The sequence below is a fragment of the Crocuta crocuta genome, unplaced genomic scaffold, assembly GCF_008692635.1.
Source record: "Crocuta crocuta isolate KB4526 unplaced genomic scaffold, BGI_CrCroc_1.0 scaffold16, whole genome shotgun sequence".
Classification (NCBI taxonomy): domain Eukaryota; kingdom Metazoa; phylum Chordata; class Mammalia; order Carnivora; family Hyaenidae; genus Crocuta; species Crocuta crocuta.
In genome coordinates this window covers 3,336,150-3,359,059 of record NW_027531893.1, presented here as the reverse complement: position 1 = coordinate 3,359,059, position 22,910 = coordinate 3,336,150, and the positions used below count along the sequence as shown (strand labels likewise).

The window sequence follows — 22,910 nt, the reverse complement described above, 5'->3', positions numbered from 1 at the left end:
CCACGTCGGACTCTGTGCTGACAGCTCAGAGCCTGTTTCAGATTCTGTGTCTCCCTCTCTCTCTGACCCTCTCCTTTTCATGCTGACTCTCTCTCTCTCTCAGAAATAAATAAAATATTTAAAAAAAGATAACTGTCTTTATTGTCTAATATCCAGTGTCTTTTAAAAAAATCATTGTTTCAAACTTTTTTTGTTATTGTATATTTCAGGCAGAAGGGTACATTTGATCCCTATTGTTCTATCTTGGCTGGAAGTGGAAGTCTTATTTTGCATTCTTAATGTTGATAATAGGTATATTAAAAAAATTTCATCTCATAGAATTAAAGACAGTAGGTAAGCCTTTCAAATTACTAGACTAAAAGGAAACTTAAATACATTTATAAGGCTCTAGTTTGTCCTTTTACAATATCTATCAAAGATAAATGAGTTAACAAACAAAATAAATGAATATAACTTTTGAATATATAAAATATTCCTAAAGAAACATTAATTAGCAAAAGTCAGCAATATGTTAAAATAACATGTCATAACCAAGAAATTAAGAATAATTTAGGAAATCTGTTAATATACTAGCTCTCTTGTAAAGTAGTTAAGAGCATGGATTTTGAATTTAGACAAGCCTGGTTAAAATCACACTTACTTGTTTCAGATCATATTAAAAAAAAATCACACTTACTTGCTCTGTAATTTGGAGTATGTTCCTTATGATCTCTGATCAATAGGCACCTTTTCTTTATTATAAAACCTACATCATTGGTATTATGAGAAGAGTAAATAGAAAACTGTTTCTGTGCTGATGAACTCAGCACAGAAGTTTTGGATACCACATATTATTTTATTTATTTGTTTGTTTATTTATTTTGAGAGAGAGAGAGAAAGAGAGAGAGAGAGTTCACTCATGCACAAGCAGAAGAGGGGCAGAGAGAGAGAGAATTCCAAGCAGGTTTTGACCTGTCAGTGCAGAGCCTGATGTGGGTCTCAGTCTCAGGAACTGTGAGACCATGATCTAAGCTGAAATCAAGAGTCGGATGTTTAACCAACTGACCAGCCCAGGAGCCCTTGCCAAGTATTTTCCTAAGTTACTTTCTAGAATTGCATGAAAACTGCAAAATTAGTGGTGATCTGCTACAATCTATAGCTCTCCAGAGATTTTTTTCAGTGATATGAACTCAGATTTTACTCTGTACACTTCCAGTTTAACAAATGTAGATTCAAAAGCTAAAGGGTTTGGGGTTAGGCATAAAAACATTTTATAAATGTAAGACACTCTTATTTGACTAGACCATAAGTACAACTTGATAGTTCACTCAGACATTTTATAAACTTGACTGAGCTCTAACTGCATTCTACAGATCCAATCTACATCCACTTACAGCTTAATGAGTACTTAGCCCATGAGAATCCAGTGTCCCCTATCCCAGTCAAGAACAGATGGCCTCCTTTAGAGTAGTTTCTCCTTATTGAAATCATTTTGGACAATAGCTTTTGATTCATTTAACTAACTCATAATTCATGCATGTATTAATTCATACACATAGTGAATAGAAATGCACTGATACCTAAGAAACACTACCCAGCCCTATGCAGTGTTGAGTGGGATACAAAGGAGCATATCTGTTCTCAAGAGAGACCAGACGTATGAAGAGAAAATAATAATATAAATAAAAAATAGTGTTATAAAATAGAAAACACAAGGCTCAAACTAGATATCATGGCAACAAATAAATGCTGAGCTCAGAGGAAGAAGGTTGCTATGGGCTGAAAGAAGGTTTGCTGTGGAGCTGCAGGTAGGAAGTGGCTGCTGAGCTGGAACTTAAAGGCTGAGTGCAGGGTGAGCTGGTGGACATGAAGGTCTGTGAGAGGAGCACCAAGATGTGAGCAAGATCAAGGAGCCCCCAGGTATATCCCACGAGGTTAGCGGCAACGAACAGACTATGGTTGGCCTGTGTGGCTGGTGAATATTGACCTGTGTGGGTAAGTACAAAAGGATTGGAAAAATAAGTTCACATGGACGATCTTATTCTGCAAGGACTGAGGAATGTGGCCGAGATTGCTAAGTGACACCTATACCAGTTTCCCCTTCTTCTAAGGTCGTAGAACTTCCTGGTTCAACTGGATACATGGGCACCTGGAACAAAGACTATTCCCCCACCCCCCTTATAGCTGTGAGATGTGAATGGAAGCTCTGTGTGTTTCTGGGCATGGGTATGCCCTTAAAGGGAAGAAGTATTTCTCCTCCCATCCGCTTTGCGCTTCCTCCAGCCTGCTGCCATATATGTGGAAGTAGAGTGTGCCATTTGGGGCCATGTGAACACAGCAGAGCAGCATAAGCAAAGGGCTTGAGTCCCTGACTCCTTCAGGCAGTCGTACCTTGGGCCACTCACACATGTACATTTTATGAAATATAAAATCACTTCTATTTTGTTTAAACTACTGGACTGCAGCCAAACCTGGGTGCTGAGCTATTGCTTTCCGGTAGCCCTCATTTAGCCGGGAAAGGCGCGGGATGGCCGGTCCTCTCAGACGTTCATTTACCCCAATGTGCCACAAAAATGACATATACACAAATGAGCTGGACATCTCTGTCTTAATTAAAGCAAAGAACTCCTGGAAGGGTTTGAATAAGGAAGTGACATGATAGGAATTGTGTTTTATAAAAATTGAGTGACATAAAGCAGGCCAGTGTCACCTGGGGTTAGGAGTGGGGATTGTAGGGATTTACAGCAAAGGCATGAGACGATGAAATGTCCTGTATCTTGATCATGGTTGTACTTAAATGAGTATATAGATTTGTCAAAACTAATACTTAAAATAGGTGCGATGTAGTATATATATATTTACATATCATCTCAATACAGTTGATTACAGAAATTAATTTGGCCCTGTATATGTGCAAGATAGATCAACGGAAGGAGACAAGAAATGGAGAAGAGAGAAATGTAGGGCTTCAGTCAAAGTGTTTGATAATTTGTTCTGGGAAATAGTAGGAAGAATGAAATTAGAACAAAGAGTCATTTTGAAGGAAGAGAATTTGGAGGCAAGTGGGCCTAGTGATACTGATGGCCATGGAGGAGGATTTGGCTTTTCTGTGTGGGGCAACAGACGCGCTTCACCACAGGCTGACGAAGACGCCACGTCACAAAGTGGTTAGGGGGAAGATACAGCACTGCCGCTTCCTGGTTAGATGTATTTCTTCAATATCTCTGAGTCCCCCTTCTTCATTTCTATCATGGGGAACATGATGCCTACAGATTACAAAACGGTTGTAAAAAACAGAGAAAATCCGTGTAACACACCCGGCACCTGGTGGCCTGGCACCTCACGCCCACCCCCGAATGCATCAGATGAGAAGTGATTGCAGTAACATATTCTAAGAGAAAATAAATGATTTTCAAATGGTATGAGGGACTCTCCCATACATGTTTCTAAGAGGTGCATGGAGGCGAGGAAATAACTCGATTAATAGGAAAGAGAAATCTGCTTGTAAATCACAGGATGATCATAGGGAGTGGGGCTGGATAAGCGACATAGCATTTGGCAGTATTGTTTTAAAAGGGGTGGCTCCTTTTGCCACAGAAGATTCAGTGGTATATTCATTTCTCTTTTCTTTACCTCGCTTGACTCATCCACAGGAGTGGGAGTTCAGACAAAAGGAAGCTTTTGTAGCATCCTACTTAAGATTCTCCTCATATTAGATTTGGTTCCCAGCCCATTTTCTGCCAGGCTTCCTGAGATGGGAAAGCAATGCATAAAAATTCTCAGGCTCGACAGTGAACTCTCTAAGCTCCAGACTGGAATTTGCAGCTGCCTGTGGACATCTCCATCCGCATGTCCTGCAGGCATGTCCCACTCGGTATGTCCCAAACTGAATTAATTACCCTCCCACACACCCACTCCCCCTCCAGTCTTCTATCTGGGTTCATGCCATTGCCAATTTACTAGCTACAAAAATCTAGAATTTCAGGTCTTTTACTTCTCATTCCACCCTCAATTGGCTGCTAATTTTTCTGGATTCACCCTGTTGTAATCTGTTTTATGCTTTCCTTTCCTGTTTTGTTTTGTTTTTTTCCTTCACATCCATTATCCTGGTGAGGATCCTTCTGTCTCCAGGACTCCAGCAACAGCAATCTACCCAGCTCCCCTCCAGAGTCCCAGGTGTTCTAGAATCCAGAGCACCCAGTACCTACACCAGGTAAAGAATGACCACCCCACAGTGATGTGTAGTAGCTGTACCTGTCCCGCTGCCACCAGTTTCTCACTGGGTAATCCGGTTCCGGTTACATTTCTTTTTTTTTTTTTTAATGTTTTATTTATTTCTAGGAGAGAGAGAGAGAGAGAGAGACAGCGTGAGCAGGGGAGGGTCAGAGAGAGAGGGAGTCACAGACTGAAACAGGCTCCAGGCTCTGAGCTGGCAGTCAGCACAGAGCCCGACGCGGGGCTAGAACCCACGAACCGCGAGATCATGACCCAAGCGAAAGTCGGACACTTAACCGACTAAGCCACCCAGGCGCCCCCCGGTTACACTTCTGAAAGTCAAATCACTTCTGAGAGCAAGCCCTTCAGTGGCTTCCCATTTAGCTTACAAAATGAATTTCAAAACCTAAATTTCACTCATTTCCTTTCTCATGCTATCTCTTCAAGCATCCTGTGCTCTGTCTCACCACATCAAAGGACACGCTCTGCCCCCAAAATAATAAATATTTACTGACCTCAGAGTCATGGAATGTTCTCCATGAGTTCGCTAAGGTCTACTTTCCTTCCTGACTCAGCCTGAAGACCATCTTTTCGGTGTAGTTGCCGCAATTCCACTCTTCTTAGTCTTTTGTTCCTCAGCATGACCCCAGTCACTGCACGTTCTCCTGAGAGTTCTATCTCTGGCTAGCACAAGGACCTCTCCACCAGATTTTAGTGCTTGAGGACAGACCCCATCTCCTACTGTCATTTCTGAAACTCCAGGGCACCCTGAATGGACTATTAACTAGTCTGAAAATAATCTTAAATTTTTACCTTACAAACTAGTGATTTTTTTTTTATTAAAGAAAGCTTTTAAAAACTTCCAAAGAAATAGTTAGCATTTTATTTCCTGCAGTGTACCCAAACAGTGAACTCCCTCAGCTCTCCCATATTAAATACACTTTTTAAAGGCTCTTGCAGTTTTATTTTTCCAGGTGCACTGCCACCGTAAGAGGCCTGTGTAGACCACGGCTATAAATGTCGTTTGTTCCCATTAAGCAAGTGTAGGATATATAAGATGTCTGTCTAAATTTATGTTGACTATTCTAGAGTACTAAGTTAGGTAATATATCAAAATATCTAAAGTCTAAAAATGTGGAAATTGGCTTTTATTTGTAATTTGCAGATTTTTAACTGAGGTCAACACAGTATGTGCTGTTCTTCCTGTGACTGAGACACATCAACGAAAAAGCAGCCATTTGGGTAATTTAAACATTATCCAAATAATTCAAACAATAGTCATAGCTGTCTCAATTCCATGGGCATTTTAAGTGACGTTATGGAGAGTTGGGTGTTGAGGAAATTATAAAAAGGGACTCTTTTGGTTCTGATTGAGCAAAGGATTTACTCAGTTTTCATTTGAATATAGTGGAAGAGATAAAATCTGGCAGTTAATTTCATATATTGCATTTCTTAGACTCATTTGCTTCTAACAGTTAACTTGAAGAAACTGGGATGTGCAAACATTGAGAGGATGAATTAGCATGAATGTGCATATTTTTATGTTCTAGCAAACAACCACATTATTTATCATTTCACTCAAAACCGAACCTGAAAAGTAAATGGGCTTCTTTTTGTGTTTTCTCACTGAGGATACATCCTCTTATAGATTAGTTCCAGAGTTTGGATATCATTATTGTTACTTTACTCCACCATTTCTTCTCGTATTTCTCTCCCCTTGCCAATCATTGTGAGTGGAAAAAGTGCTTGTCGTGCATAAAAATTAGACACAAAGTATTACTCTCTAGAAAATATTTATTGACACATTTTAATTTTCTCTTCATTTTCTATGAAATAAAAGCAATACACAAAATACAGTAAAATGCACTCTCCCCATTTCAAATAAATATATCTTACTCTTGTAAAAAATTTAATAATCTGTGTAATTCACCACAGTATCTTAATCAGTGAAATAAAACAAAGAAAATCTCTAGTTAAATTGTCACTAATTTTAATGATTCTCGTGGCATTTTGCTGAAGAGAAGGAACAGTATTCTCTGTAGAATTATATTCAGACTTGTGAACTATTGCCTCTTGTTTGGAAAAGACAAAGGTAAGCTTCTTTTAAAAAGTGTTGAGTGTCAAAAAGAGCCTTAGTTTGGGAGAAAGGTAGCATCCAAGACTTTGCTAAATGAACTAATGTTACGTGTAAACTTTCTTGCTAATACTTCCTAGAGACCAGACTACATTCTGAGTTAAAATGATTACTATGTATCACACTGGCAATGTTTCAAAATTAGTGGTTAAATATTTAAATTAACAGTTATGTATGTAATATAAGCCCAAGATGGATTTTTAAAGCTCTATTAACAGGAAAGGTTAACAATAATGGTGCTATACAGGACAAATTTATCCTTTTCACTCACAGTTGTTATTCTTAACATTATAAGAACTGAAATCTACTGAATTATACAGACTTGCCACAGACTCTTATATACACATAGATCCCTGATCAGTTTAAGACAATGTGTTAATTTGCTCTTGTTAAGTAGTAAGAATATTTTAGTAACCAGAAAAAATCACATTTAGATAGTCACCAATCTTTAGAGTTTTCTTATGTATAATCTACCCACTCTCAAAAGAATATGTCATCAAGTAATACAATTCATTAATACTGCCTAATTTCCTGTGTTAGCAATCCATTGGTACTTGATACTCTAGCAAGCTTATGAAAGTAAATCACACTTTACTGTGGCTCCAATGCCACCAGAGCATGGCTTGTTTACATGGATGCAGAAATGCTGGTCAAACTATGCCAAAGTATGAGCCTCAAAGAATAACTGTATTCAGTAAAAATCTTACACAGGCTATAAAATGGGTATTAGATCTGTCCTCAACATTAAAAAAGGCATCAACCATTATCCAGGTGGTGACTTATAAAACTTTTCCCTCTTCACTTTAAAGGGTAGAAAATTATATGCTTAGGCATTCCTAAAAAAAAAATGGCAACATTTTTATTTCCACACATTTCTGAAATGGTTAAGTGTGTGCTCAAAAATGCACAAGTCCAATAAAATAAATTTGTAGTTTCCTTCTTTGACATTCTCTATAATTCTTCCATCTCGAAGTGCGTAGTAAAGCTGTTTGCCATAGATGTGTGTTCAAAGATCCTCGACAGGCTTGGTTTCAACAGTTCAACTGAGTGACATGACAGATGCTGAGTCGTGTCATTCTTCAGGGACATCATTTGGTCTGTCCCAGGCTCCCTTCGATCATAATAGAGAGCCCAGAGCAGAGTAATGGTGAGAATCATGGCCAGGATTTGTGTCACTCCAATGGAGATCCCCAGAAACCTGAGCACCTGCAGTTGTTTGGTTCCTCTCAAAAAGGAATACATTTTCTTCCCACAGCCCTGTAAAAGAAGAACCACAGTCAGTATTACTTTGGGTATGGCACCGAGGGTCAAATCGTGAAAACAAACAATCTGTGTCAGTTAATGGAACCAAACAGCATGAATCATAAAAGTTTAACACAGTGACTCTCAGCAGGGAACACCTATGGAAAACTGGAGGGGAGATGGAGGGGAAACACTTTTTGAAAAGCCTGCCCAGGCGATTCTGATGAGCTTACTCCTTTTTCTATCTTCCTCACCCTTTAAATTGAGAATCACTGGCATAAAACACACTAGGGCAGGGATTGGTAACTTGTTTTGTTTTGTTGTTGTTGTTGTTTGTTGTTTGTTGTTTTTTTTTGTATTCAATGTTACATTATAGGTCATTTGGTCAGAGACTTCTCCCCAAGGACCAGGAGATCAGGAATGCTTGCCCAGTCTGCTACTGAAACTTGCTGATGGGTGGAAATTAATCTATTCCCTTTCACCTATCATCACACAATTTTGTCCACTGCCTTGTGAAGAAATACACATGGGGGGGGGAGAGGGTTTGGCACAGTATCAAGTCTTAGCTGGATTTATTTATTTATTTATTTATTTATAGACAGAGACACAGAGAGAGAGAGAGAGAGCATGCACGTGAGCAAACCAGGGAGGGGAAGATGGAGAGGGAGTAAAAGAATATTAAGCAGGCTTCACACTCAGGGTGGAGCCTGATGCGGGGCTCAATCTCGGGATCTTCAGATCTTGACCTGAGGCAAAATCAAGAGTTAGATGCTTAACTGACTGACCCGTCTAGGTGCCCCAAGTAAGGGTTTGAAAAGGATCTTTAGTTTCCCTACATGCTAAAGACACTTGACTTAAACTGATTAACAATGTTTCTTGTTTGTTTATATTTAAATTTAAGTACAAAAGACTAAGGTGTGCTTGTGGGAGACAGAAGAGAATTCTGAAAAAAAAAAGAGACGAAGAAAAAAAAGGGGAAGAAGAACTAGGACTAAGGATAAAAATAGGGGTGGGGGGTGGGGGAACTGCAAAGAAAAGGAGGGAGAATGAAACTAACAATTGTCCTAAGTCACTTCTCTGGTGAACAAAAAGCACAGACAACCTGCCAAGTCTCTGTCGAATCCACAACAAAGAAATGATAATTCCCTCTTCCAAAGGGAAGCTGATTCTAAATGAAGGTGAAAATCTAAGAAAGAATTTTATAATAATAAATTTCAAGAACTTGGAAGTTTCTGAGACTTTGCTCTACTTGGAAGAGAACAAATCTGCCTGCCACAGTTTCACGGACTTCTGGCAGAAGACAGAGACCATGGACTTTATTACTCATAGCAACAGCAGCAGCCAGACTATGTGCCAGTTCCTCGGGGTCCAAGTGCAACATGGAGACGACTGCACACACAGTGGACTGCATTATGAAAGAGAAACCTGAAGTTAGGGAACCCTAATCTTTCATAACGGGCAGTAAGCATAAATGTCCTTTGCACTAGAGAAAGTCATCATCTTTATTATACTGGACAGTAAATAAACTTGCCCTTTTCTTTGGAGGGAGACACCATCTCTATCATCAAGGCTGTTTTCTGTGCAAAAGCTCTTGAAAAGATAATCCAGAAAAAGGCTTCCAGTGCTTCTGCTCATAAGACATGCAGAAATGCAAGAGACCCATGGGAAATTATCTCCCAACAAGATGAATTTGACTTTTCAAGACTTTTGTTCTGAATTTGTGGTAACAGTGACTCATTCTGCTTACCCTATTGAGGCAACTACTTGAATAAAAAGAAATTGATAATTACTTAGAAAACTGCCTCCTGTTTTCTTCTCTAGATTCCACAAAGAACTCCAGTAAATCAAGGACAGCAAGACTACTGAATCAGTTGTTAATCTGTGCATTATAGTGGAGAAGAAGAATGAACAATATATAATTCTAAGATGTATTCTAATTAAGATTGATCAGTAACTTTACTCCAATAAGTCATTATTCTCAAAAAATACAAAATCATATAAAACAAGTTCTGGACATACTACAAGAAATTTTTCTGGTAAATGATGTAATGCATTAATGACAAAAGATTAGCATACCTTGATCAATGTCACCAAAAGTGAATGTAAAATATTTATAATTTAATACTACTTAACATGGGTTTAATAAAATCACTTCTTTGGCCATCTTACCTTTTTAATACATATACAAATACGCATGAACATGCATGTATGCACACACACGCACATACAGTCTGTGAAACCAAAACAGCTGTCACGGAGAAAATTCACCCAAGTTACATATAATTCTAACAAGCATCCTTGCATGACACAGTATAGAGTAACAGTTAAGATCATGAACCGCAGAGCCAGAATTCTGAGTTTCAAATCCCTGCGCTACTTAGAAGCTATGTGACTTTGGACAAGTTACTTAATCTCTCTGTGCTTCAGTTTTCTCATCTAAAAAAGATAATAACAGTGCCTACTTATCTGTCATGTTGGGAAAATTAAATGAATAAACACACTTAAGACTTAAAGTGGGGTCTAGTGCATGGTTACAGTCCCTTGGGTGTCAGCTCTGATCTGGTGCGTCGGCCTCATGAGGTTTTGGGGGTTATTGTGGGTGATCTGGGGCCAACGGCCAAGAAAGAATTCTTGAAGATGGAAATAAAAGGGTGATTTTTATTAAACACTGGGACAGGACCGTGGGCAGAAAGAGCTGTCCCAGACCCTGTAGAGAGACTGGTTATATACTTGGGAGTTGGGGGAGGTAAAGTCAAAGGAAAGTTTCCAATGAGACTTTCATATGCTAAAGAAGACTCCGAATACTGGAGACCTAGCTATGGTCAAGTCAGGGTTGTTTTTCCCTCTAGCAAAGGATTGGCATTAAGACAGTAGGGAGTTCCTAGAGAAATATTTTACTCTGCCTGCCTCAAGTATTTGTCAATGGGCTGCAGGTTATAAGGAAATTAAATTCTATCTGCCATTTCCCTCTGTCTTTGTTTCCCACATCAGGCCCACTAAAAATTAGAAAACTCAAATTAAAATAGATAAAAAATTGGGGCATCTGCCTTGGGCTCAGGTCATGATCTTGCAGTTGGGGAGCTGGAGCCCCACGTTGGGCTCTATGCGGACATCTTGGAGCCTGGAGCCTGCTTCAGATTCTGTGTCTCCCTCTGTCTCAGCCTCTCTCTCTATCTTCCTCTCCTTCTCTCTCTCAAAAAAATTAAAAATTAAAATTAAATTAAAAATAAAATAGAAAAATCTATGAAAAGCAAGTTTGGATGAACAAGTACAAGGTACAACACTTTTTAAGAGTATGAAAATAGCAAAATCACAGCATTGTGTCACAACTGAGTATTGATGCAACAGCCCTTGCTCACGAGAGCCAAAGTGGCTGATGTTGTTTTTCAGGGCAGTGAACTAACTATCTAAAATGATTATTTGCCACCGATACATTAGATCACTAGCTTTCTCATGAAGCAGAGAAGTATTATTCTTTTTAAGTTTATTTATTTATTCTGAGAGAGAGCAAGTGGGAAAGGAAGAGACAGAGAATCCCAAGCAGGCTTTGCAGCATCAGCACACAGCCCGATATGGGGCCCAGAACCATGAACCGTGATCATGACCTGAGCTAAAATCAAGAGTTGGATGCTAAACTGACAGAGCCACCCAGGCACCCTGAAAACTATTTAATATAGTTTAGAAAGGGTCACATTAAAGATAGTTAAATTTAAATGGTTTAGCTTCAAACATTTGGAAAATTAATTTCTATAGATACATTATTTAACATCATTGCCAAGTAAGATAGTACCAGATCCCCATAACCATCTTCAGAACAAAGAAATGGATATAAAATAGGAGCGGATTATGTTTAGTTAATTCCTTACCTATATTCATCAGTACTTAGAATAAAAATGGATGCTTAATAAGTAAATAAAGGATTAGTTAGAATAAACAAATCAATAATTTGGTAATAATAATTAAAATAAACTTCAGAATTAAATGTAAACCATTCAAGAAATACATATGCTAATGATTCAATCCTGTGAAATACCAGAAGTCAATTATCGTTTGGTTTTTACCTTTTTAGTAGTCACTGGTACTTACATTTTACCTTTATCATGATATATAGTTCTTATTGGCATAAGATCTCCCACTCCTTTTGACTAATTCATTGTAACTTAAAAAACTGTGCAGGAAAGGCAATGTTTCTTATTTAACAAGTCAGTAAAATCAAGCAGAGATTGATAACCGAACTACAGTCTATTGTGTTCCATATTTTGGCTTCGGGGAAAGTTTGTTCTAATTATATTTTAAACAACCACACTTATAAAAAGGGTATGGTAAATTATATCCTCTGGGATAGTTTGGGAGATGTGATATACTAGTTAACAATGAATGTTCTAGAGTGGAAGGAGACCTTGGAAGTTAATGAGTTCAACTTTTTAACCTTTAAAAATATGGCTAAAACCCATTTCCAGAACAACATCTACAAAACTGGCAGAGAAAGGACCTCTAAATAGTCTCACTTCCACGTATGTAATGAAAGCATTAGCAAAACAGTGTCACAATCAACTTTTTTGAAAATCAGCTCTGAAAATTAACCAAAGCTTACAGCCATCTGAGGAGCATTATTCAAGAGAAGTACCTGAGTCTCGGTAAGAACAGCAAGCACTGTCACATCGTAATGAGCCCTGTCCCATACCCTCTCCTCAGCCCTGCAGCAGCCTTGAAAATCAACAGCCCATAATTATAGCAAAAACCAGTGGCTTGGAAGCCAGAGGCAATAGAATATGACTGGAGCTCCTTCAAAGCCCTATTCTCAGAGAACTGTCATTATTTGTCCAATCTGGTGGTTCCCTGGAAGACCTCATTTGCAAGGCTGTTTTTATTTGAACCTGAGTTGGAGCTCAACAGGGCAACAGCTTTTTCCCTGGGGGTGTCTGTCAAAAGCACCCAGAGGAACTCTGAGGCTGCCTGAGGCAGTGTATAATAACTGCACACAGTGAGCTGGTCAAAAAGCTTAAAGAGAAAATCTGGGGGAATGAGAAGTCCACAGGGGCCTTGGCAAAGCTCTGGGATGCTTGTGGAGATCTCCAAAGTTACACACAAGAGTAGGGCAGTGCTCATGCCCAGGGCTGTGTACATGTTAAGGGAAGACCTAGGAAGGCCCTACAATCTCACCTCTGGCTAACTCTGAGACTCTGTGCACCCTTGACAGAGACGGGGAGCTTTATCAGTTCCAGAAATCTTAAGGAAATCTCTGTTCATTCATTAACTGCCCCTAAGTTAATGAAGCAGACTTTAGAGTCCATACATGACAAAGAATACAGATTTTACAGAATTAATTCAGGAAGGTCACTAATGAACAAACAAGCAACAACAAACTCTAGGGAGGGAAGAGAATCTGATTTCCAGAGTTGCCACATTTTACTATTTACAATGTCCAGTTCTCAACAACAATAAAAACAATTATAAGATGTGCAAAGATTCAAGAAAAGAAGGACTCATATGAATAAAAAGAGACTTCAAGGAAAATGCACTTCTTTTTTTAAAAGTTTTTAATGTTTTTAAAATTTATTTCTGAGAGAGAGAGAGAGATAGCATGAACAGGGGAGGGGCAGAGAGAGAGGGAGATACAGAATCTGAAACAGTCTCCAGGCTCTGAGCTAGCGGTCAGCACAGAGCCGGATGCAGGGCTCAAACCCACAAAACGTGAGATCATGACCTGAGCCGAAGTCGGATGCTTACCCAACTGAGCCACCCAGATGCCCCAGAAAATGCACTTCTAATGAGAAGAATTCCCTGCCTCACTAGGAACATGGTGAACATCTCAAGACAAGGGAAGGCAACCAGGCTATGTGTATGTGCACGACATTCCTTATGGCTCTGTAACATAGACTGCCCATTCAGACTGTATGGTACCAGATAGGAGATGTACAGGAGCAAAGCTTGTACAAAAGGCAGCCCCCTGCTGCACTAGGGCCTCAGTCTTTTGGGTCTTAGCCCACTGAGCCCATACTGGCACAAATAAAGCTGATTCCTGGAAAGAAAACTCTCAGTGTCCTGACTCTCTGTGACTCACTGCTACATTCGGACAACCGAGGTTGTTGTGAATGAAATTGGATTCTGGGCAAAAAGCTTTTTCAGGTTCCCCAGATGTGTGGATATGGGGATATGTCATATGAATCATATGACACATAGTCAGGACCTGGCCTCCTTCTGGATCTTGGAGACGCTAAAGATTATTTCCATGTTAAGGTGGGCAAGGGTTGTTCATTAAAGGCAAAGGTCTTAGATTCCTCAATTAATATAACAATATGTCAGCCTTATCACTAACTCATTTAGTTTACAAAGCATATAGATAACTCCTCAAACAAGATAGAATTTTAATACTTAAGTTTGTCATTAGAATTCGTTAAATGCAAATCTCTCTATACTGCACACAATTTAATACTTTTTGATGACTCAGAGGGTATTGTAGCATGCATTGTGCTGAATATCAGTGAATCATTTACACAATTATTTAAAGTTAATTTTCCAAAAGAACAGTCTTCTTCTTCTTTTTTTTTCAATATATTTTTTAAAAATTTATTTCTAGGAGAGAGAGAGAGAGAGAGACAGCATGAGCAGGGGAGGGTCAGAGAGAGAGGGAGATACAGACTCTAAAATAGGCTCTAGGCTCTGAGCTGGCTGTCAGCACAGAGCCCGACGCGGGGCTCGAACCCACGAAACCACGAGATCATGACCTAAGCGAACGTTGGACGCTTAACCGACTAAGCCACCCAGGTGCCCCAAGAACAGTCCTCTTCTTGAGGACAGTGTTTTTCCAAATTTCTTTTTTTTTTTAAAGAATTTTTTTAGAAATATTTTATTTATTTCTAGGAGAGAGAGAGAGAGACAGTGTGAGCAGGGGAGGGTCAGAGAGAGAGGGAGTCACAGACCGAAACAGGCTCCAGGCTCTGAGCTGTCAGCACAGAGCCCGACGCGGGGCTCGAACCCATGAACCGCGAGATCATGACCTAAGCGAAAGTTGGACGCTTAACCGACTAAGCCACCCAGGTGCCCTTCCAAATTTCTGTATAAGCATTGTCCTCCTTGGTCTCTCTCTTCCATTATGCACCTTTGAAGTAAGTCAGTCTGAACACAAGTTGTGAGCTTATTTTCAGTCAGTCAGATAATCATGCATAACATTTACACTTTTCAGTGCAAACTTGGACACTTTTGTTAAAAACCAAGACACCAAGTCTAGAGAAGAAAAAAAAAATACAGATGTGTCTCTATACCCTCTATTGTACTATTCATAGAGATTTAGTTGCATAAACAAACATTTCTGTTGAGTGAGTCAAAGAGGAAACAGAAATGTTAGAGTTCAAAACTGCATTCCATTTCACAAAGGGTGTTTTATTCAGAATTGGAAGGAACTCAATTATACTTATTTGCTTTTCTCAAAATAAAAATACTCTAAGTTGATTTACCTTTAATATGTTTTCTTCCTACATAAAGCAATGTTAGTCGTATGTTAATAACTTTGGAAAACTCAAAGGTATGAATACGCATGTGGGCTAACCTACTTTACTTGCTGCAATATTAAAATTCTGGTCAACTATTAACTGTAAATAATAGCACTAACTTTTTATTAGAGAAAAAAATCACTAAACTCTACATTTCCTAGAATCTATTAGAAGGCATGTCAGGATACCTCATTTTACTTAAGGAAATGATATACTTGAAATTATGCTCTGATCTATCTCCAAAATGAATTTCTAAAATGGGAAGAACCCCATGGCTTTTTGTTACTCAATATTCATGGGCAACATAGAAAAAATTAGGCAGACTTCTAATCAGCTTATAAAGATAAAGTATAAATTAAGTCTATGTGCCAATATATGCCAGTATTGATATTTTTCTAATTGATGTTTGGTAATAAACATGGCTCTCAAGTTTGAAATGACTGTGTTAATAATCACATACAACTATATAATCTTCAGCCTTATTTCTTCTAAAATTAAAAAAGAGAATGTACTTCATGAGTCCATGAACTTTACACAGGTTGGACCAAATGTTCTCCACTGATAATCATAAGTGCTGCAGGGAAATGAATGCTTCCTTTAAAAAACTTAAATAGCAAGTAATAAAATTCACCATAGGACTTTCTGTTTTCTTTAAGGGCAAGGCTAACCAAACCCATCCAAAAGAAATGCAGTAAAAAAAAGTCTTCGTATTTCTTAATGACACTCCCTGGTGTCTCTATTAATTCTCACAACATCCCCATTGGATAGACAGAATCACCAAATCTAAAAGACTGCATCTACTGAACATTTTTTATTTTTACAGAGAGATGTGGTTGTAAAGAGACTATACAGTCAGAAAACACAGACAGTGCTGTTCTCCCCTGTGAAGCCGGCTCCTGCAGGAGACACTCCTGATTGACTGAGCAGAAGCACATTTACAAGCTGCTCATTCAAACATTGTCTCATTCAAACATTGGGCCCTTTGGCCACCTAAATTACATCTATAAGAAGTGAGAAGGTGTTAAAACAAGTGAAGTCAGAAACCACATGAAATCCTCAAACTCTTGACCTGAAAATCTACCTTCAGTCAGCACAGATCTATAGAACCAGAAAATGTATACTCTTCCTGTCTTTAACTAGCAAACCCGAGTCCAATTTGGCTGTTAAAAATCTAATCATAGATTGTTAATCTTTCTATTTATTTTAATAAATACATTAATGAATAAGTTATTATTGTCATTACTGTCATTAGCTACCGCCACACATTGGAGATTTGTGTTTATTATATGCCAAGTGGCTTGCTAAGGGTTTCTCATTAAGAAGCTTGATTTATCTTTGTAATACTAGAGTGCTGTAGGTACTATTATTATCATTATAAAAATAAAGACATTGAGGTTTATGAGTGAAAAAAATCTAGAAGCATTCAGCTTGTTCCTCACCATGTATTCTACATCTCAAAATTTTAGTGTCTAAAAATATGGGCTTTGAAATCAAATAGATCTTAGCTCAGTCACTGACTAGCTATGACACAGGGTTAGATCACTTAGCCTCTTTGAGTCTCACTTTTCTCATCCGTAAAATGGAGATAATAATACCACACCTTAATGGAAATATTTTAGGGCTTTAATGAGGTAATGCACATTTATAGAGCTATGTAAATATGTATCTTATTTTAAAAAAATCCAAGGAGTTTCTAATCTCTAATTTATCTTAACTCTCAGCTGTTACTGGTAGTATTTACTGCAAACAGGCATTGTTCTTAGGGCTTTAATATGGTCATTACTCTCCAAACAACCCTGAGATGGGTACTTTGGTTATCCTCATTTTGCAGGTGAGAAAAATGAAACACAAAGACAGGAAAATCTTGCTCATGATCACACAGCTAGTAAGGCACAGAGTGAAGATTTAACCTCCAGAGTCTGGCCTGGGAGCCTGGTCTTAATCTCTGAACCATGCTTTCTCACTGAAGAAAACTCATTCCTAAAACCCTCTCCTTCCTTGACCTCCAGGACACTGCTTTCCATTTCTCCTCTGCCTATAGGTGGGGTTCTTTTCTTTCCTTCATGGCACCATTCCCTAAATTCTGTCCTCTGCCGCATATATCACACCATCTCTTTGTGTGACCTGATCTCCTCCGATGCATTCACTGCCTTACCTACACTGATTACACCTATAAACTGTCAGTCCCCCCGCCTGCTCCAGCCTGTTCTCCACTTCATTGTAATCAGCGTTGTCTATGGGAACACAGTCTCCTAGTCAGAGGCCACATTTCCCAGCCTCCCTTGCAGCTAAGCAGGACCAAGGAAGCCCTTGCCAATGGAACATGAGCAGAGGCGATGAGTGTAAAGCTGAACACGCTGGATGTTCTCTTTCCTAGTTCTTCCTTCCCACTGACTAGAACTGGAGAAAAACAGGAGCAATTTTGGAAAGCAGGTATGAAAAAAGGTGAAATTGTCTCACTATCCTGGGTCCCTGGATGAACCTAGGCAGCAGAGTTGTGTGGCAGCCTGGCCCACCTGACTGGTTTATGAGAGAAAAATAGACTTCCACCTTATTCAACCCACTGCATATGGAAATAGCTCTTTCCCTGATCGGTCCACACAAAATCCACATCTCTGACTGATTCGGTCTACTGAGCTTCGTATTTTTTACTGGATTTCTGTACGTGGCGTACCTGACAGAACATTAAACCCACCATTCCCAAGATGGACGCAATCAAATCCAACCTATCTCCTCGGTAAATGGCTTCTTTATCCAACCAGGGTCCAAGTCCAAGGCTAGTGTCCTTACAGCTTCCTGTCATTTGTTCTGCACAACCAATTCATCATTTTGTTCGTGTCCCTCAAATCACTCACATCCTTCCCCTCCCCTCTGTCCTCAGTGGCACAACCTGGAACCCAGCCCTTATCGTCACATGAATCACTTGCAATAGTTTCAACAGTCCCCTACCTCACTTGCAGGCCTCAAGGCCTAGTCCTTACCTCGACTCTTCACAACGGCGACATAATGATTTCAAGGCACGCATCTAAACTTGTCACTTCGTGAAGTACTTCTTTCAGGTCAAAACATTAAAATGGCTTTCTTATGAGCAACTTCTAAAGGTAAACCTTGCAAGTCTTCATTAACAAAGCACAAGAAGAAAAGTCATTTGAACAGTGACTAGGTACCTGGAAACCCACAAGTGAACTGTGCCAGAAAGAAAAGAACGCATTTGTACACCTTAGGCAAAACCAGCAGAACAGTTCAAGGCCCAATTAGATCAAGCAAAGCCTGAAGATAAAAGGCACGTTCCCCCCACCAAGCACAAACTAGTCCTGCAGGGCTCTGAATGATAAAACAGACATCACCCCAAGTCAGAGTCAACCTGAGCCCTGCGGGCAGGTGCTGAGGAGATAATGAAGTCAGCAGAGGGGCAGGAGGGAGTGTCTTTGACTTCATATAAAAGAACCCTGAGAATGGAACTTCTTGGGGATATTCCATCTAAATAACCACTGCGCCTGAAAGCTGCCTACCGATTACTATCCGCGCAGGAGGTTCTGTGTGTGTTTATCTGAGAATGGAGCTTCATTATTAATAAATCAGAATCCTGCAACTGCCCAGCGCTAAGCTTTCCTTTCATAATAATGCCTCAAATTTGTGAATTTGTGCTTGCCTTCCTACTTGGCAACTACTCACAGACTTTAGCATAAAATGCATGCGGTTAGCTGGACAGACAGGGGTCTTTGTAATCCAGTGCCTGCCCTGGCCCCCAAGCCAGGAAGGCCCTCTCATGCCCCAGGCTCTAGCTCTGCTCTGTGCCTCCAGCTCTAACTTGGCACAACTAACTCTTTGCTTGCGATGCTCTTTCCGGTCTTGCCACCCCAATACTTTCTCCACCTGGCTAACACCTGCTTCTCTCAGGGAAAGACTAGCCCCTCTGTTCCCAATGCATATCTCAAACATAAACAAAATGGTAATTACTTACCTGTGTCTGGATCCTTCATGTGGCCCAATATGATGAGGTCATCAATTCCTATCTCTTATTGTAACCACTGATGTGAGGATCATTACTATGCAGATTTGACTACGTTTATGTTAATGCAATGGCCCATCCCTAGCCAGGGGCCTAAACTGTTACTTCTGGCTTCTGATCTTACACTTATCTTTCAACACTTGCTTCTCATTTTGTTTTTTTGTGTGGCAATTTACTTGGTCCTAAGAAAAATCCTACTACTAGTAATTTAAGAGCAGGGTTACCTGGGAGAAAAATAATCTCATAGCTATGTAGAACTTGCCAGAAAACCATACCCCTGTTCCCCACATCTCCTTTTGTATCTACAATACTCTGTCATGTCTCTACCACAGAGCATTGTTAAGGAAATATTTCTGTGTTGAGGATGTTGTATATGAAAATTATAAAATCAAAGTTGTTTCTATTAATCAAAGCAGACGTATAGAATTGACTCATCTTTCTAACTGTTAATAGAAGAGTGTTCATCAAAAGTGCTGAAGGCTAAGATGCTGCCCACAAAAGTAAATGTGCACAGATTACAAAGCAAATACCATTTGCCGACGACAACAGGGTACAAAGGAGATAGAGGAACAGGATCTCCAACCTGTGAGAGATGATGGCTGAGTTCACGACTCTCAGCTCACACAGCAGAGAACACACAACAGAGAGAACAGAAACCTAAAACGAACCATCCCACATGGTTCACCATGAGCTGGCCCACCTTCAACCTGGAGGGGGGTCTCTAATATGTCCATCTACCTTCTGGGAGTACCATGGACCCCCTACATGCCTGTCACCATCTAGGCTCTTCATGTTGAAAACCAATCACATCCCTTCACGTCCACGTTCCCTGGCCTTCTCTATCATCCTATCTGTACATGTTTTCTGTTACTCAGACAAGAAATAAACAACCACCTAAAGAGGCAGAAGTGGTTTGGGGAAAAATTACTTGGGAATTATAAAGAATATTTGCTATTCAGACCCAACATCACATGGAATATATAAAGACAGAGGGTCTAAAGGGAAAGTGTTGCAGGGGCACCTGGGTGGCTCAGTTGATTAAGTGTCCAACTTTGACTCAGCTCATGATCTCATGATTTATGAGTTCAAGCCCAGCATCAGGCTCTGCACCAACAGTATGGGGCCTGTCTGGGATTCTCTCTCTCTCTCCCTCTTCCTGCCCCTCCCCCACTTGCTCTCTCTCTTTCAAAATAAGTAAATAAACTTAAAAAAAAAATAGGGGCACCTGAGTGGCTCAGTTGGTTAAGCATCTGAACTCACAATTTGTGGGTTTGAGCCGTATATTGGGCTGTGTGCTGACAGCTTGGAGCCTGGAGCTTGCTTCAGATCCTGTGTCTCCCTCTCTCTCTGCCCCTCCCCTGCGTGCATTCTGTCTCTCTATCTCTCTCAAAAATAAATGAACATAAAAAAATTAAAAATAAATAAAATAAAGGGAAAGTGTTCCAAAGGCACCCACCTGTGTGGAAGTCATCTCTGTATCCAGCCCTCACATAAACTGCTGTGAGTACTACTTTTCCGAAGAAGCCAACGATATCTTTTAACTGTGGTCTTTCTCCTAACTACAAAACAAAGACATGTGCCTTTGGAGGTACATTTCACTTTTACTCTCTGTTCCTCGTTGTTTTACATTTTGAATTGGTCCATTTGAAGGAGGGCTAGTTGTGAACTTGTTTACTTGCATTCATTTTTCTTGAGGCGGCATGCGGAGGAAGAAAATGACATTCCAATCCCTCTGAAAGATGTTTATGCTTCATTTCCCAACAAGGGAAGCAAACACTGCAACTATCTCTATGACTGTGGTTCTTCACACTTTTTGGTATGAAACTCCAAGAAAAGCTAACGAAAGCTAAGGATCTTAGTCATTGAAAAACATGCATATATAATATTGAAAACAATTCCAGCAGTACCATCTTTCCCTTGAAGCCTGTCCTAGAAGAGTAAGGTCCACGGACAAGAGGCTGACAGTCCATACTCGACAAAGCTCTTTTCTCTGCTACCTTCTTTATTTCTCTGTCTCTCCCTTTTTCTTCTCCAGATCAAGTCTAGACAGAGACCTTTAGTAACGACATGGTGGAAAACTCAGCAGGTGAGAGAAGGAAGAGACATCCCAGTCCCATATTCTACCAACTGACACTCTGAGTCTGATGCTTTGCTGAGGCCGAGTCTCACAGCTGGTATTTAGAGAGTGTGGTTACACAAACGACCCCAAGGAACAGGATAGTAAGCAGTCAATACTCACTGACTAGGATACCTCTGGGTGAGCTTTTGCACTTACAGTTTCTTAGGCTGAAAAATTCTTCAGTGGATCTTTTTTTTTTTTAAGTTTATTTTGAGAGGCGAGGGGAGACAGGTTGCACNATACCTCTGGGTGAGCTTTTGCACTTACAGTTTCTTAGGCTGAAAAATTCTTCAGTGGATTTTTTTTTTTTTAAGTTTATTTTGAGAGGCGAAGGGAGACAGGTTGCACGCATGGGGAAGGGGCAGAGAGAGAGAGAATCCCAAGCAGGCTCTGCACTGTCAGCATGGAGCCTGACGTGGGGCTGGAACTCAGGAATTGCAAGATCATGACCTGAGCCCAAATCAGGAGTCAGATGCTTAAGTGATGAGCCACCCAGGTGCCCCTTCAGTGGATCTTTGTATGGCCACATTCTTCTCATCGATCACTCTCAGTTCAAATGTCACTTCCTAAGAGAGGGTGCATAACCATCCTAAGAAGCTCCCTCATCAATAAAGCCATTCTCCAGCACACAACCCTACTTAAGAGTCTTCAAAATGCTTACCATTACCTGAAATTATTTTTATTGTTGTTTTCTTTCTTGATGAATGTCTATACTCCTAATGAGAATGTAAGTTACACAGGAGGAGAGATTTTTGTCTGCAACATTCTTCCTTATATCCTCAGCATTTATAATAGCATCTGGCCCTCACAAAACAATGTGAATTAATGAATGTGATGGACCAAATTGATGGTCAGAAATATTTTCATCTGTGATTTTTACATCTATACTTTTATACAAGTGTGTAACTTATTACAGGTATTGGAGGAGTTGTGTGCCAATGCCAATAATACCTCTGATGGGAATGTTTCTAAAATGTGCAATTGTTGCTTTATTTCTGCTCTGTCATTTTTCACAGGTTTCAAATGTGTCATAAAATATTATTCGGTCAGGGACCATGCAGGCCACCAGATGGTTGAGAATGATTTATTTCCTTGATTTCAGACTCCTGAAGAAAGATTGCAGGAAGAAAGCCAGTTCTTATCTCTGAGTTTACAGAATAGGAAAGATAAAAAGGGACCTTGAAGTTCATCTAGTCCAGATCCACTCTTAATTTAAAAACCCATTCTACCCACCAATGACATGGTTATCTGACCTTGACTTTAATATTTTTAGTGATGAGCCACTCATTATTTTATAAGAGAACCTGTGTCACAACTGACGGATTTTGATGAGCAAGGTCTTCCTTCTATTGATTCAAAATTTCCTTCCTGTAACGTCTGGCTCTTGGAGCAACAATGAGTAAGTCTAGTTCCTGTTCTGAATGATGAACTTTGAAATATTTGAAGACATCTAAAATATCTCCCCTTAGTATCTGGTACTTCAGAATAAGCAACATAAATTCCTCCAGCTGTCCCTCACTTGTTCCTCCCTATTAGACCCCTCATCTTCCAGGTGGATGGTCTCTGGGTACTCTTCAATTAGGAAGCATATGTTCTCCAGGGCAAAGTGGAATTAAGCCTTATTTTTAATGATGGGTTTAATTGTACTTGTACCATAAAGCTACTAAGTGATCCACTTTTGTAAGTCAACTATGCATATAATTATGCACTATATCA

At 39.7% G+C, this 22,910-nt stretch overlaps 1 protein-coding gene across 1 annotated transcript in view; it reads right to left on the bottom strand.

The window, feature by feature from the left end:
- Positions 1–5,970: 5,970 nt before the first annotated feature.
- The window catches only part of TSPAN12 (tetraspanin 12), a 63,702-nt gene continuing 46,762 nt past the window's right edge, over positions 5,971–22,910 (bottom strand). The window contains exon 8 of the mRNA XM_077773248.1: positions 5,971–7,585. Within this exon, the coding sequence (XP_077629374.1) occupies positions 7,280–7,585 (306 nt within the window). The 3' untranslated portion in view covers positions 5,971–7,279. The remainder of the gene's footprint in view (positions 7,586–22,910) is intronic.